This window comes from Scardinius erythrophthalmus (assembly GCF_964197995.2).
Source record: "Scardinius erythrophthalmus genome assembly, chromosome: 8".
Taxonomy (NCBI): domain Eukaryota; kingdom Metazoa; phylum Chordata; class Actinopteri; order Cypriniformes; family Leuciscidae; genus Scardinius; species Scardinius erythrophthalmus.
The window spans coordinates 21,578,181-21,594,825 of NC_138228.1; the positions used below are offsets into that span (position 1 = coordinate 21,578,181).

The following is a 16,645-nucleotide window of genomic DNA, read 5'->3' on the forward strand; positions in this document are numbered from 1 at the left end:
CGCAAATGACAGCAGAGTTTTTGTAGAGGCAAAAGTTCAACGAAACGTTTAGTTGAAAAGGTCGCAAAATGATACCATTTATTCTAAGTCTGGAACCCCGACGGCAAGTTGGGGCTATTTTTAGAATGTGTTTAGCGGGCAACTCATATGCACCACGTTGGAGACCACTGCTATACTATAACTTAACTATTCAAATATAATGTAAGCAAATTTAAAAGTGTAGCCTTATAAAACTAACTTTCTGTCAGTGGCTGTAGGCCGACTCTTCTTCCTCAGTTGTTGTTTTTTACACGTATCATAAGTGATCGTATTAGTGCCCCTGCTGTTGACTGTTCATAATGCTTTATTAGACTATTCCTTGTGCCGATGGCCCTCGGTTGGACGGCCGTTCTGGACTTTTCCAGAACGCACAGATTGTCAGTCCGTCCCTGCCTCTTGTTGATATGATCGTTGTTCGGAAATTTAAATAAGGACACCGATTTGTTTTGTACGTGATCGCATCCAGGTAATACGCATTTCCGTGACGAAGGCATAGCTAGCTAGAAAACTGTAGGATGTAGTAACTAATAGTCCTGACAGTAACTCGCGATTGAGTTGCAAACTGATGTGAATGAGCTCCAGTGCGTCATCAAGTAGGGGCGTGTCAAGGAGCTCAGGGGCTCCAGTGTGTCATCAAGTAGAGGCGTGTCCAGGAGCTCAGGGGCTCCAGTGTAATATGATTTAGCAATACATTTCTAACATTTATAAAGTGTTTAGAATTTTTTTTTAGAATTGCCTTTACAGGGACTTTAAGTTGATTAAAAACAAAACGATAATATACTATGTAGGATTTGAGTGCAAATCAAATACAAATGAATCTTCCAGGTGATTTGTTCAAACACAATTCCACACAGAACTCAACATTCCAGACCCAAAATTACCAGTCCAGGGCCATAAAATCAGGCTCCAGCCAGTCTCCTAACCAACGAAAAACCCCAGCTAAGAACTTTATGGCTATGCAAGCTTCAAAGAGATGAGCCCAACTAAAAGAAAAACATTGTCAGCGTCTGATAGTGTTGGAAAATCTGATTGGTTCAGAGATGCTACAGTTTGGTGCTCGATCAAGATAACAGCAGAAGTTGCTGGACCCCCACGACAGAGATACAAAACAGACCATCTTCTTCTTAGGACCTCTGAATTACCTCAGGGTGTAAAATCTTTTCAAACCACAGAACTGAGATTTTACCTATAACTATACATAAAATCATTCAAGAACAATTTTCAATGGACTTATAATCAAACATCATGCAACTACATGATTCTATATTGTTTCTACAATAGATGTGTGTGCTTAGATACCATATAATTCATGTAATTGTTATAACTATTAGGTGTGTGAATGAAAGTGTTTCGTGCTTCCTGTCAGCATGATCGGTGGAAGGCCATAGTAATCGATTGTCGAGTTCACGCGCATAGGTTTAGTGCCTATGATCACGCGCGTGAACTCGACAATCGATTACTATGGCCTTCCACCGAAAACAGGATGTAAACAGAGGTATGAGCGCTGGCTGAATTAACTTCATTTTTATTAATATCTCTAACATCTACTGCAGTCAGATTCACCCGTGTTCACTCGGAAGGAATCACTCACATTTTCTGTGCACTTGTAATGACACATCAAGGATGTTAAGAGGCTAAAAAGCAGGCTTACTACTTGCCCCATTGAAGTCAATAGGGTGCAAATTTTAAAAATAGAATAACTCGGTGTAGGCAACACCGATTTTTGTCGTTGTTCTCTGTATTGACAGCACTCCAAATGTACAAAAAAATGAGCTCAATGTTAAAATTGACCGGAGTTCTCCTTTAAGAGTTAAAGATCTGCACTACTCAGGGACTCAGTATTGAAACAAACAGGCAAACTTAATTCAAATGATTTAACAAAGTTTATTCAAACGAGCTACTGGTTACATATACTAATTTTAAATCACACAGGAGTAAATATGCATAAACAAAACAATATACGATCGCAAATAAGGAATATAACAAAATAAACGTAAGATCAAAGGTTAGAGTAGGGGAAGAAAAGGGAGAATATAAGAGAGAGAGAGAGAGAGAGAGAGGGAGAGAGAGAGAGAGAATTTTAAGAAAAGGTTTTGTGTGTGTACACTGAGAGTGTGGTAAGGAGAGGTGTGTGTGTGTGTGTGTGTGTGTAGGAGCACGCCTTTAGCAGCACGTGGCCGTGTGTTTATGTCTAGGAAACACGTGAAGAGGTGGACCTGTATGGGTGTGTGTAGGTGCAGATGTGTGCGTCAAAGAGTGTGTAAGTGTGAGTGAAGAGAAATGAGAGATAGGTAGAACAGTTCAGTCATTCACATGAAACCCCAACAGACACAGTAACGTTAGACACTTTAAACAGCACTTCAGATTGTAAATTTAAATCTACGTTACTCGGGATGAAGCTCGGCCTTTGTGTGTCCGTGCGTCGAGTCGGAGTAGAAGAAGCGTCTGGTCACGTGGTCACGTGGTCACCGAAACAGAGGTCACAGCGTCTAGTTGCTATGGCGACTGGAAACGAGCGAAAACTTAGCAAGATGACTTTAGCTTTAAGTTGATTTCGTTGGTTGGTTGAAGGAGACTATCAACTGGAGTAAAAGTAGTTTGAAGAAAATAAAACTTGGAAGAAAAATGAAAATAAACGCGAACGGAGCTTCCAAGGATGGAAGAAGGCGTGTCGTTTCTCTCTCTCTGGCGGTGTGCACTGAGATCAGAGAAGCGCGGCATTTTGAAGGGGTTAAACCCAGCCTCTTTAGGTGCATGACCTAATCGCCTGGAAGGGCGATTGTGACTACCTCCTGACGTTTTGCGGAGGCTCACGCCCCTTCTTAATAGTTATGGAGAAGCTAAACTTGTTCCTATCGTTAATAACACTGGATTTAATAAAATAATGCGTCTTCGGAGATTTTGGGTTAAAGATTCCACACCGTTGGGATTTATGGAGCACAATGATACCACGAATGGTATCTTTATGACATAGTCACCCATGGATACATGATTTTTCGCGATTATAGTCACATCAAATGGATTACAAATCAATAAACTATATAGGCATAATATTTGGGACAAGGGATCATGCATACATCAAGAGAATACATTTTAAACATTTCACAAGATGATTTTGATTCACACGTGGTAGGATCTGTGTGTGTTTCTGTGTGTGTGTGTGTGTTGACACAGTTCGAGAGTTCAGGCTTGGCGCTGAACTTTTGTCCTTGAGGGAGGGGTGAGAGGTTATGTGTGTGTGCGCTTTTCTGGTCTTGATGAGATTATCAGTTTAGCACATCTGGTTAGACAGAGCTCTTTGTTTTCTGAACGTGTTAAATGAGTGTCTAAATGTAAATAAATGTCAGAGAGAGAATCCTTGGGGTTCTCCGAGATTGCTCTCATTGGTCAGCGGACGTTTGCCAAGCCATAAATCCGAGGTCAGCAGTAAAGGAATCTCTGTTTTCAGATAGACAGTTAATGATTTAGGTCATTTGTAGGCGCCGTTGGGTCTGGGGTCCAGGAAGGAAGGATCTTAAGACAATAGAGGTGTTTGTGGATTAGGACACCAGTGATTTAATTAAGTCTCAGAGCAGGAGGGGGTTTGAAGACAGGCTAATTTCAGTAAATTAACATATAGATAGATAGAGCTGGTGATCTGACCATCTGCTGTGTGTTACATTCCCCCCTTGATGAGTTGACGGGCGTGTATAGGCTTAGGCGACTCATCACGGTAGCAATGGTCAGATGGCAGGTCAGGGAGATGAGGCGGCTAGAAAGGGGTTGTTAAGGTTGCAGGTTGAGTTCGATGAGGTCCTCAGCATTCTCTGGTGAGACGTCGTCCTTCCGAGGGTTTCTCCTGAAGCCTACGGAGACTGCCTCTGTGAGCTTGGTTGTAGAGGTTCGGATTGCGTTGACTCTTCGGTACAGGACATAGGCCAAGCCCAAGGTGAGGGTGTGTCCGATGATGGTGGAAACACATAGTGCAGTATCAGCTGCGGTCCAGGCTTGAATGACAGGTGAAGTATTCAGGATGGGCAATCGAGACAAGGCTTGAAGGGCTGAGTCCAAGGGAGCTATGTCGACGATTTGTGACCCCCCTTCTGCAATTAGCTTTTCAAGTTCTGGGTCCAGAGTGAAGTTCTGATTCCTAAAGAAGGAGGGAATTTCTAGCTCGGCTTGGTACTCTTCGCTTGGCAGGTGATACAAGGCCAGGTCATCCAGGTGGAGGATGGCTCCTCGTGGGACTTGAATCCACATGCTTTGGTTGAGTAGATTGACGCGGGTCGCAGTGTCGTGTTGGTCGTAGGTCAGCGTTGCTGACCGCACTGGAGTGTTCACGAGCCATCGATTTCCTACGATCTCGGCTTGTGTCTCGGTGACTTGGCCGCGAGGCTTAGCATCAGCTGGACAGCGTGCGTCGTTAGCTAGTTGTTGCAGGCTGCAGATTCCATCTGTGTTGTCCCTGAGGAAAGGCTTGCTCGGGCAGAGGTAGTGGATATCTTTGGTGAGAGTGCACATGTGCAAATTAGGGGCGAGATACAGTTGTGGGTCGCTGTCGTGGTAAGCTACCACTTCTGGAGTCCGTACCCTAAATTGAGTGTTTTGCTGCCAGAATCCCAGGTTGACCACGTCTTTAAGTCTGTAGATTCGGCTTGATTCTATGATGGGCAGATTGAGGAGGAAACCGATCTCTAGCTGTGTCGGGTCAATGTAAAGTGGAATGACGCTACCCAAGGAGTAGGCCAGGTGGATCTGTATCGGATCAGTGGGAGTCGTGACGGCGGAAGCCAGCACGTCTTGTACCAAGCTTAGGGGTATCAGGTACGGCGGAATTCTACCCATGGCTAAGCTGTCCAGGGATGAGCTCACTTCTCTGAGCATGTCGGTCATTAATGCGGTGACTAACTGTGTTTGGGCAAAGTCATTTTGGAAAACTGTGAACATCTGTTTGATGGAGGTTACAGTACGGTTCAACATGACACTGTGGGTGTTGAGGACGGTTATCGTTCCTCTCAGTGTCTTACCTATGGTGGTCAGGGATGCGCTCTGTACGGTGAGTTGATCTTTCAACAGTGGAAGTTCCGTCTGGATTTCTGCTGTAAGCTCCAATCACCGGCCCAATGACGGTGTCCGATGTCTTGGTCGAAGGCAATGCAGCGTGTATGTCTTTTCGGGCGCTTCTGAAAATTTACATTAATTTATTAAACAGTTGATTTCCAATTTTAATTTTGACTCCATGAATAATTTAATCTGACTCCAAATTTAAGTGACTCTTCGTATTTATTGATTTTCTCTCTTAACAGCTGATCAAAATATGAATTGTGATTTAATTTAGATCTTTTATTATTCTTGACCTTCCATACTTTCAGTTATTAATTAATTATGGACCCAATGCCGCATAGAGATCACGTCGGCCGGATCGTGTTTCTCACGGACACAAACTTGCTAATTCTGATTTTAGTCAGTGGATGTAGGGTTAGCTAATACCTCTTAAGTCAGTTGCCTACTGCTCACTTGTACAAAAAAGTGTAGTTTATTTTAGCCATTTCCATACAACTTGCTAAATCAGTGATAGACAGAAATCAAAAGGTCTTCAGTTTACGTGCCTACTGCTCCGTATACATGCGCCTTTAGTTTGACCTACCTTAACTAAGATTTGCGGTAGCACCAGCCTCCTTAATACATTAAAATAATGATTTCAGAATACTTCAGAATAAATCAAGATGTAACATTTATTTTGCCAGGCAGGATTAAGCATCAATTAAAAAGGATTAAACAGAATACACAATACATAACTGATCAGCATAAAATACAAACATAATTCAAAATGCAATATCAAAAATAGTTTAAAAGAGTCAGCATACCTGGCAATAGAGACACACAGCAACAGTGTGGGAAGTTCTGTTTACAGATGCTTCCTTGAGTGGTTTGCCAATCCCCTTTAAATACCCCAGTGGAACAAAAGAACAATAAACATCTAGCACCCAAATATTTATTCAGCTTTTGCTGGACCCTTTCTCGTGCCCAAGTGGTCACGCCTGAGTTTGGGGGATAAATACAAATGTTATCAACGATCTTTATTGGGGCATCTCCCACAACAGAAGAACAGGCATTGTTTTCTTTTTCTGACTGTTCTGCTGCTGCGGGAATGAACCTTCTTTACCATTCGCACCAAAAGTATTTACTTTGACCTCTCATAAAACAACTGGAGACAGTAGGTGTGTGTTTTGCATGACTGAATGAGACCTGGAGGGGATCAGATAGTGTGAGGAGTCAGGAACTCAGCATGGGGGGAAGAGACGAGATTGGAGAAGTTTTGTTGTGCTCTCTGTCCCATAGATCTCTTCTTCAGATTAGTGAGTTTTATTGTTTTATAGCAGGTTAGAATTCTTGAATTCAGTCTTAGTAGAAGTCCATCCTTACAGTTTCCGCCCCTGGCCCCTTGGGGCAGATTTAGATCAGTCCCTGAGGGGCCAAAATTTGATGAAGTCCACTTATGGTTGCAATTTCCGTAGGGCTGGTATCTGTAATGGACTGAGCGCAATGGCCACGTTCGTTGAAGTGCGCATTGTGCGGAGAAGGCATCTGAAGTAGCAGCACTGGCAGAGTGTGAATAAGAAGATGAGCACACTGGCGAGGACACATCCACGGAACGTCCAGTCCCACCAGGTATAAGCATACCTTGCTGAGCGGGTAGAGGAGCTGGACAGGATTTCTGCAGTCTTTCTCGCCAGATTCGCTTCCACTTGCGCTTGGTTGAGATGGTACTCAGTCTGTAAGATGATTTCTTGCACCAAGTCCATTGTTTTGACCAAAGCTTGAGTGCTCTGTTCATAGAAAGTGTCCTCCCACCAGGGAGAAACGTCCACGTCCATCGGTACCCTCCCCAGGATGTTTATCTGACCCATTGAAAAGTCCTCTTTCACTTCCAGACAGAACGTGTGGTTCGCAGGGCAGGTCAGACCTCCATAGGAGAAGGAATTCATCTCACTGACGACGCACCACTGTGTGTGAGACACTTGAACAGCATCAGAATGACCATGCAATGACTGAACGTTAATGAGCTTAGAATCATTGGAAGAAAAGGGTTGTAAAGTGTTGCAGGTACAGATAATGTAACTGGATGTCTCATGACAACAGGTGCGAGTGGTAAACAAGGTTTCAGTGCCCTTCAAAGTCATATATCCCGTCAGATGATCCCATTTAATGATTTGATCCCTCACTACCACGCCAATAGAGCGTATGGTAGTGGAATTTAGATAAATTTGGTCTGGGTGAATTAGAGGGAAAGTGGCAAAGAACCCAATACAGCCAGTACATTCATTTCCAGTATACATCATTAAGGTTGATAGTAATTCAGAATACTTAATATTTTTCATTCTTTCTGATGCAAGCCATCTATGTAGATCTAAAATTTCAATAAGATCATTTAAAACATGTCTAGGTGTTTTATGGAGACGAAGATCTAAAATCTCTTGTCTTGCTGCAGTAAACAGATCTTGTGCATACAATCTACAGGCTAAGTCATGCTCGATGGTACGGGTCTGATTGAAAATTGATTGACTGGTAGTCAGAAGCGCCTGCGCCTCAGATTTGACCGCTTTGATAATGTTTTCGTTACTATTGGTGATGTGTTGAAAACCAGTAGCTACCTGATTTGCCAACCAAGTTGAATATTGAGATTGACCTGTTATTTTGTAAGTGTTGGATATAGAATTAACTGAGCCAAAAAGGCCTGCTATATTTCCAAACAGGTCTCGTTTGGTACGAGCAGATGGAATTTGAACTGCAAGTCTGTTTTTGTAATCAGAAATTAAATCATCGATGCGTGACTGTAGCCATGTATACGTCTTATCATTAAAGTTGCAGTGTTTTACATAAGCAGATAACACATTGGAGATGTTATACGTGACATGTGTTACCACAAGATTGACATCATGTAGTAAAGTCTTATTTACATTTCCTTTGATTATGCCACCTGGAGGGGTGGTATACAATTTCGGACACTGTGTGGGCTTTTTGTAACCGCATGTGGTTAAGTTAAAGCAATGGTGTAAAGTCCATGAACAATTGTGAGGGCTAGTATAATTATCCATATTTGCCTCACATTTTCCCACACAGTATGTTCCTTCTTTTCGGCCAGTCCAAACAAATGTTTTCAAATTATTGTTCGATACCTTATTTGTTAGATTGAAAAGAAGTTCAGTAAACTTTAAATGTGTATTGTTATGTGTTGTAGTGTGTGTGCACCTATACTGCCCTACAAAGCAAAAAGGCAGTAACTACGCAGAGTGCAGAACTGAGAAAAATGACTTTAAAGTTATCCTGTCATCCAGCCTAAGTAGTTGTAGGTAGATTATTGGACATGTGGCTGTTTTGTTACTTTATGTTAGCTTATTCTTTGTACATATCAATCCTCACATTTAATTTGATATTTTACCCCTATTTTGCAGTTACTGTATTCTTGCTTTGTATTACTTACTAAAAACGTGGCACCATACCAAGGAAAAAAGCAGTAACTACAGATTCTCCAAAAACTATTTTGCCACAACTTGGGCTCTGGGTGTGTTAGATACACTGTATTTGAATTAATTGGAACCATTTGTTTTCCTGAACATGGATATACCAATCCCAAACTAATTTGACCATTTTAGGTCAATATTTTCCACCCGGAAGCTGTTCTGGTGCTGAAACGGCTGCTTAAAGTCGCACATTGCTAAGCTGTATCAAGGTCCAAATGGGGACCATTTATTTTAAAAAGGACCACATTATTATGTGTGAGTATTAGATTAATGTGTGTCTGGGGGTGTTTCTGTATCTGTAATGTAGTATCTGCTATACCTACAAATCACATTAATGTTAAAGCACTGCAAAACAACTTTTCTTTGGAGCAAAACAAAATCATTTTGCCTACGTGTTTCTAATTTGTGTGAAGTTAGAAGGGTGAAATCGCAAATGTTAAAACCGTCCCGTGAGTAGGCCTATGTCTCGATACCAAAATTCCAGTAGTCGGTACCGATACCATTCAAATTTTACGGTTCTCGGTACCAATTTCGGTACCACAGCAAAATCTGTTGAAATTTTTCTATTTTATTTAACTGTTTGGGAAAAAAAAATATTTATGACGGTGATCATAAGTAAATAATACATAAGCATTGAAGGCTACATGCTGTTTAAACGTAAATATTGCTTATAAAAAAATCAAGTGAAAATTAAGCAACCCTCTATGCACACATTATTTTTAGTAGTAGTAGTAGTATTTTTAATACATGGAGACGTGGCTAAATCTACTGTACAGTAGCCTAATATAATTATTTCTGTCAATTTCTTCAAGTTAAACCGAACTTTTATTTTGACGGGTTGCCGTGAAGACCTTTGAGTTTCTGTGTGTGTATGATATGACGATAGTTTTTCTCAAATTAAACGGTAAAATGCTCATGAAGTGACTCTCAGAGCGGCTCTGGATATGAATTTCATCATGCCATCATATCGTGAGGCAGCAGAGACTGAAAACAGCGCGAGCGTCACTCATGCTTGTGTGTGTGTGTGTGTGTGTGTGTGTGTGTGTGTGTGTGTGTGTGTGTGAGAGAGAGAGAGAGAGAGAGAGAGAGGTACCGTAAATACCGCGCATCTGCGCCATTCATTCACAGAGACAAGCAGAACATGCAGGGTTAATGTTTAAATTGTCTTTTTGCGGTTTAATATATTATACACAGACACTATATCGTGGTATATGCCGGCTACGTCAATATGCACTTAGATAAACATAGAAGCAACTGCAGCTCCTATTACAGAAATGCTGGTATCGTCACATTTAAAAAATTTCAGTACCGAAGTACCGGTACTTTTGACAACACTACCCGTGAAGATGCCGCAAAATCATCTGTGTGTGTTCACCATGGCAACAGTAACTTCACTGCGCAGCAACACGGTTATTTTTTTGTTAGGTAAAACATAACAAGAACACAGTAATGGATGTTACTGTACTCATGCTTTGTTTCACGAGGGCTTTTTGCAGTTACTGTACAAACGACTACCATTTTTCTCCAAAACGACACACATTTGAGATAAGATGTTTTGTCACATAACAAAGGATGCCTTGAATGTCATGAAAATGATAATAACTCATTTTTGACCAAAAATGCAGTTACTGCCTTTTTGCTTTGTAGGGCAGTATATGTGGTTGGTTGGAGGTCCTTAGTGGAATAACATTTTTTTGGATCTCCTCCATGGTTGTTATTTTCATATAGTGTGTGCATGTTACCAATATTTGAATCTGGAAATTCTTCGAGTTGGTACCAGGCGGTAATGTTGTGGTGAAATTTTGGTGCGCGTGTGTAGCTTGTGAGGTTTTTGTCTGGAAGATGGGTAGAACCTGTCTTACAGCATATTTTTGTTACACAATTTGGTTCCGGTGCTAATCCGGGAGGCCATGTGACTATTTCTTTGTATGTGACTGGAATGTATGATGTGGATGGCCCCTTGATATATTTCCATACCCATCTACCGCATCCTAAGGTGTGTGCAAGTGTGACTCGTTGTCCCAATTCGATGCAGGCGGGTCCGGACACCGTCCTGGCATCTGGCCTCCATGGAATTGCGATGACTGTCCTATGAAGGAAAAAGATCATAATTAATTCAATGAACCTTTGAACCGTTTACACTGGGACATGTGGTACCATCTTAATTTTCCTCTGATGGTCACGGCCACACAACTGTTGCAAACAGCTTTAATTTCATAGGGCCCGTGCCATCTAGGGGAAAATGCGTTTTGCTTTACAAAAACGCGTACCATCACAATGTCTCCTTCTGAAAATGTTGTTTCAGAGGTTGGGTTAAATTGTGCATCATTTGTCAGGTCTGACTGCTGTTGTTTCAGTCCAGCCTGGGCGTGCAGCACTTTCAACCTTTCTTGCAATTGCACCAACACTGTCTGCTGAGTTGCGAGCATGAGGGGGCCCAGGTCTGCTGGGGAAATTTCTGGATCAATGGGTAACTTCATCACCCTTCCAGTCATAAGCTCATATGGGCTGATGCCTGTAGCTTTTGATGGGGTTGCTCGCAGCACAGTCAGAACGGTGGGTAAAGCATCAATCCACCTGTTTTGGTGTTGAGCTATTTGCTTAGCAATATTTTCTTTGATGGTGCGGTTCGCACGTTCAACCATACCAGAGCTTTGCGGCCTGTATGGGATGTGAAATTTTTGCTTGATGTTCAGCATTTTGCACATATTTTTCATGACTTGTCCAGTAAAGTGAGTCCCCTGATCTGATTCAATTTGAATGGGCGCTCCCCAAAGAGGGATGATTTGGTTCGCCATCACACGTGCCACGGTGTTTGCTGTATTATTGCGCGTGGGAATTGTTTCAACCCATTTTGAGAATTTATCAATTATCACGAGGCAATAGCGATACCCTCCCTTGGCACTGGGAAGCGGACCAATGAAATCCAATTGTAAGGACTCCCAGGGCCCTTTTGGTGGTTCTGGTCTGCGTAGGTTAGTTCGGCCTAGCTTTCCCTGGTTAATTGTCGCACACACCAGACAGGCATAGCACCATCTTTCAATGTCAGCTGTCATTCCTTGCCACCAAAACTGTTTTTGTATCAACTGTGCTGTTTTTGTTGCCGATACATGCGCATAATCATGATATAATTTGATTATTGGCTTTTGGAGGGCTTCTGGAACGACAAATTTTCCATCTCGGATTACTATGCCTTCAATTATGTTCACCATCTGATCATGTTTCAAATGTGGCACAAGTTCTCCATCAGAGACCCACAGATCTTGTTGATACTGTTTTAGGTCGATGGGTGTGACTTGTGCAGCACTTGCTACAGAAACAGAGGTTGTCTCGTTTTGCCAACGGTCGCCTTTCACTGCTGCCAGTTTTGCCAATTGGTCAACAATGTTATTGTTTCTTTCATGCACATTTGGATTTTTGTTAATGTGCGCGCGCACTTTTACCACGGAAATGGAGTTTTCTCGCGCTTGTACAGCTTGCCATATCGCAGTTATGGTGTTGAAATGTTTTATAGGCGTTCCGGCGGAGGTGAGGAATTTTCTCAATTGCCATTGTGCCATAAAATCAGTTACGACGCCGAAAGAATACCGACTGTCAGTGTGCACGCAGAGCGGTTCAGGGTGTGCCTTGATTGCTTCTTGCAATGCAATGAGTTCAGCTTCTTGTGCGGATATGTTAGCTGGTAGTTTAAACAACAATTGCCGTTTAGCATCTGTCTCGGGAAGATGAGGTGTCCACACTGCACAGCCAGTATAGAAATGCCCATTTTGACAGAATCGGGAACCATCAATGTACACATGCACTTGGCCTGGAAGTGGCTCGTCATGGACAAGGCTTTGTGCTTCTTGTTTGGGCTGGCATGTGTGTGGGTGTCCCTCAACATCCCCGAGCAGATGTGGCAAAATTCGTGTGTTTTTTGTTGTGATTTCGCGCGCTTGAATGTCTGCTAGCCATCTCGCTAATCTTTGGGAGGAAACTCCCTTTATTCGGCCCTGTAACAGCATTCGTACAGGCGTGTGCATTGTGTGTATAACCACAGATTGGAAACCTACAATGGGTTCTGTTGTTTTTAACATCCAATGCACCGCAAGCACATGCTGTGTACATGAGTCGAATCCTTGTTCGACCAGAGATTTTTTTCGGCTGTAGTAAGCGATTGGGCGCAGTTTTCCTCCATATTCCTGAGCTAAGACTCCGCTTAGTGTGATTTCATGCGCGTCTACTTGAATGTGGAAAACTTTTGATGGGTTGGGCAAACCCAGGGCGGGCGCGGCGCACAAACGCTGTTTCAAATCTGTAAAAGCCTGTTCGTGTTCATCAGCCCATTCAAGGACATCATTTGGTTTCGTTTTCCCTTTTAAAAGCGAATACAACGGTGCGGCGGTATTTGCAAAATCAGGGATGAAATCTCGTAAATAGTTTGCTGTTCCTAATACTTTTTGCAACGAGTTTAAAGTATAAGGTCGAGGCAGTTCGGCAATGCATTTTTTCCTGTCGTCTGTTAAAGCTTTGTGACTTTGAGTCAGAGTGTATCCTAAATAGTGTACCTCCCTCTGCGCAATTTGGGCTTTTTCTTTGTTCATTTTAAAGCCTGCGTCACCTAGCATCTGTAACACTTCGTCAACCAGCTGCAAGTGGTTCTCAAGTGGTTCTTCTGTGGCTATCAGTATGTCGTCTACATAGTGAACTACTTTGCCCGTCCCTAGTAAGGGATTGAGCACATCTGCCACAGCTCGATGAAAAATCGAGGGGCTATTGTGAAGGCCTTGCGGCATTCTTTCCCAGGTATACTGCATTTGATTTACAGTAAATGCCAGCTTCCACTGGTCTTCTCGTTTGACTTTAATAGACCAAAAACCATTTTTGATGTCAAGCACTGTGAACCACGAAGCATTAGTTGAAACCTGTGATAAGATTGTAGCTGGATTTGCCACTATAGCTGTTGCTTTAGGCAGAACTTTGTTGAGACGCTGATAATCAATGCAAAGACGCCATTTACCGTTAGGTTTCGGAACTGGTAAACACGGAGAATTTGTGGTTGAACAGCATCGTCGAACTATGCCTCTAATCTCAAGCTGTTTCACTATCTCATGAACCGCGACCTCTGCCTCTGGCTTAATGCGATATTGTTTTTGCGGGGGAGGGGGCTCTCCCTCAATGCATACTTCAAAATCAACGAGGCCGCAGTCATGTTCATGGTTAGCCCAAACATCGCTGTGTTTGTTGATGAGAAGTTGAGTTGGATCTGTACTGGATATGGACATGATATTGGCCTTGCCTTGAGGCAGGCATTTCTTTGTTGTTTTGTTTGTTTGTACTTCAATTTGTTTTTCAAAGCAATGAATTACAAAGCCATGTTTTCTCATAATGTCCATACCCAATACAGTTCCTTCGCTGTTATCTGGTAAATACCAGAATTGCTCTTTTAGCACTACCATGCCTAAATCGAGTTGGACTGATTTTGTTTGAGTTGCTGTCATTAAAGTATCGCCTATACCTTTAATTTGAATCGTTCGCGTGCTTAGTGGTAATGGAATGTTTGTGCAAGAACAAGCGGCTCCGCTATCAATAAGAATGTTAACTAACCGGCCTCCAAGGTTAGCTCTTATTTTGATTCGGTTTCCGCTTGTGATAATGTTTCCTATAGCAACGGAGGCCACGCACCCCTATTGGGGATTGTTGTATTTTGCTAACAGGTTAGCGAGGTCTGCTTGAAGGTTTCTGTACGGGTTATTCAGATTTTTAGGTTGTTCCTCTGTTTGTTTTGGGTTACTCCCTGAGGAGTTGTTTTGTATAATCAAATTCTCTAAACGCTTAAGAATTTCATTGTCAGATTTAGAGTTTATCTTCTGATTATTTTCGGCCCGTTTTAATCTGAAACAATCTTGTGTAATGTGATTATTTTTTCTGCAGAAGTAACAGAAGGGTTGAGATTTGGGCTTTAGGTCGAATTTTTTGTTTCCTTTTCCTTCAGCTAGCCATTGTGTTGTTGAAACAGAACGAGTTTTGCTTTGCTTGAGTCTAGCTTCTATTTTGGAAGCCCAATCCACCAGTGACCGGTAAGTATTCTCGGATGGATCGGCTCCATGAACGAGCGCCTGCTGTATATGAGGACCTGCATTATTTTTCAGGAGTTGAAGTAAAACTTCCTGATCACGGCGTGCATCCTCTAACCCTGAGTGCTCTTTGTAGGTCACCCATAAACGTTCAGCATAAATCTCAAATGGCTCTTTGTTGGCCTGTCTGATGTCTAAAATTCTGTTCCACTCGGCGTGTGTTGGTCCCCTTAACTCTAATAAAGTCTCCCTCAATCTTTCATAAACCTCATTTTCATCCTCATCTTCCTGTTTGATTATAATTTCTCCAGATCTCAATTCGCGTGACATTTTTGGTTTTAGCTCGTCTGGAAGAGTGAGGAGAGCCACTTGCCAAACGTCTCTGGGCTCTAACTTGTATACTGAGGCCTGTAACATTAAGTTGTCCCAGTAGGGTTGAAAAGGGCCTTTCCTTGGCATCATGCCCACAACTTCTTTGTGTTTTGTGCATTCTTCGCAAGTTAAAGGTCGGCTAATGGTAGTGACTTCATCATCTGCGTTAGTCATTGTTTTAAGAACAGCAACTTTTACTGTTTTTTTTAGAACAGTGCCAGATTTACTTCGAGTTCTTATGGGACTACGTGGTTTCGGTTCTTTAGGTTTATTTGGATAATACATTTCAGTCGCGGGTTCTGGAGAAAGATCGCGCACTCCCAGACTAGAGCGTGCCTTTGGAGTTTGTTTACGAGCTTCTGTCAGAGACAACTGATCTTGGATGCCGCTCGGTAGAGCTGCTACCATATCATCCTCGTCACTATCACTGTATACATCCTCGCCAATTTTTGAATTTATCGCCGCTATTTTAACTGCAGCTATAGGAAAGCCTGCAGAACCGCAGCACTCCTCGAGCGCGGACGTGTATTGTTTATCTACTTGAAGTTTCTTTTCAAGCTTTTTAATTTGTGTTCCCATCGCGTCGCCCTGTCTTGCCCAAGTTTGTTTATCATACACGGATGCTTCGACCTGTGCTCTGAGTTTTTTCAACTCATCTGATCGCGCTGCTTCTAGTTCTTTTATGTTTGAAATCACGCGTTCGTTTTCAGCAATAGTTGCTAAATCATTTCGACGTAGCAAATAGACTATCGCGACCGGAATTTTCCGAAAATGAGATTTAGTCTCTATTTTTCGCCCCTCGGTAGCGTACCAGGCTAAAATTTGCTCATTATTCCAATCAAAATCTACTCCCTTGTTACGCAAACGGAAGAGGAGATCTTTTAGTTGCAAAGCGAGAGATTCCATTACATCCTTGTCTACACTCGAACTACCATTTCCCTGATAAGCCATGTTTTTCCTAGTAATCTTAGATTTATACCGGTTTTCTGCGGTTCCGGTCTATCCTGGGTATTCCGACCCGTTCTACCAATGTGTCTATATGAGGTGCGTCTAAGTTTTCCCTCAACACTTTCTAAAAGATACAGGAAAAATGTACTTACCACAGCAGCTGGAGACAGAGAAGGAGAAGCTCAAACCTCATGCTCCGTTCGGATCTGAATTGTCGCGCCGAAAGACGTCACTCGCCTGAGACTGGGAGATCACGTCGAGGTCACCACTTTGTAAGCTCCAATCACCGGCCCAATGACGGTGTCCGATGTCTTGGTCGAAGGCAATGCAGCGTGTATGTCTTTTCGGGCGCTTCTGAAAATTTACTTTAATTTATTAAACAGTTGATTTCCAATTTTAATTTTGACTCCATGAATAATTTAATCTGACTCCAAATTTAAGTGACTCTTCGTATTTATTGATTTTCTCTCTTAACAGCTGATCAAAATATGAATTGTGATTTAATTTAGATCTTTTATTATTCTTGACCTTCCATACTTTCAGTTATTAATTAATTATGGACCCAATGCCGCATAGAGATCACGTCGGCCGGATCGTGTTTCTCACGGACACAAACTTGCTAATTCTGATTTTAGTCAGTGGATGTAGGGTTAGCTAATACCTCTTAAGTCAGTTGCCTACTGCTCACTTGTACAAAAAAGTGTAGTTTATTTTAGCCATTTCCAT

At 42.3% G+C, this 16,645-nt stretch overlaps 1 protein-coding gene across 1 annotated transcript; it reads right to left on the reverse strand.

Annotated features, from left to right (window-relative positions):
* Positions 1–6,515: 6,515 nt before the first annotated feature.
* LOC308694357 (uncharacterized protein) lies at positions 6,516–8,117 on the reverse strand (the record flags this gene model as incomplete). Its single annotated transcript, XM_081371863.1, has 1 exon — positions 6,516–8,117. One exon carries the CDS (start codon positions 8,115–8,117, stop codon positions 6,516–6,518), a length of 1,602 nt encoding a protein of 533 aa, XP_081227989.1.
* Between the last annotated feature and the right edge of the window lie 8,528 nt (positions 8,118–16,645).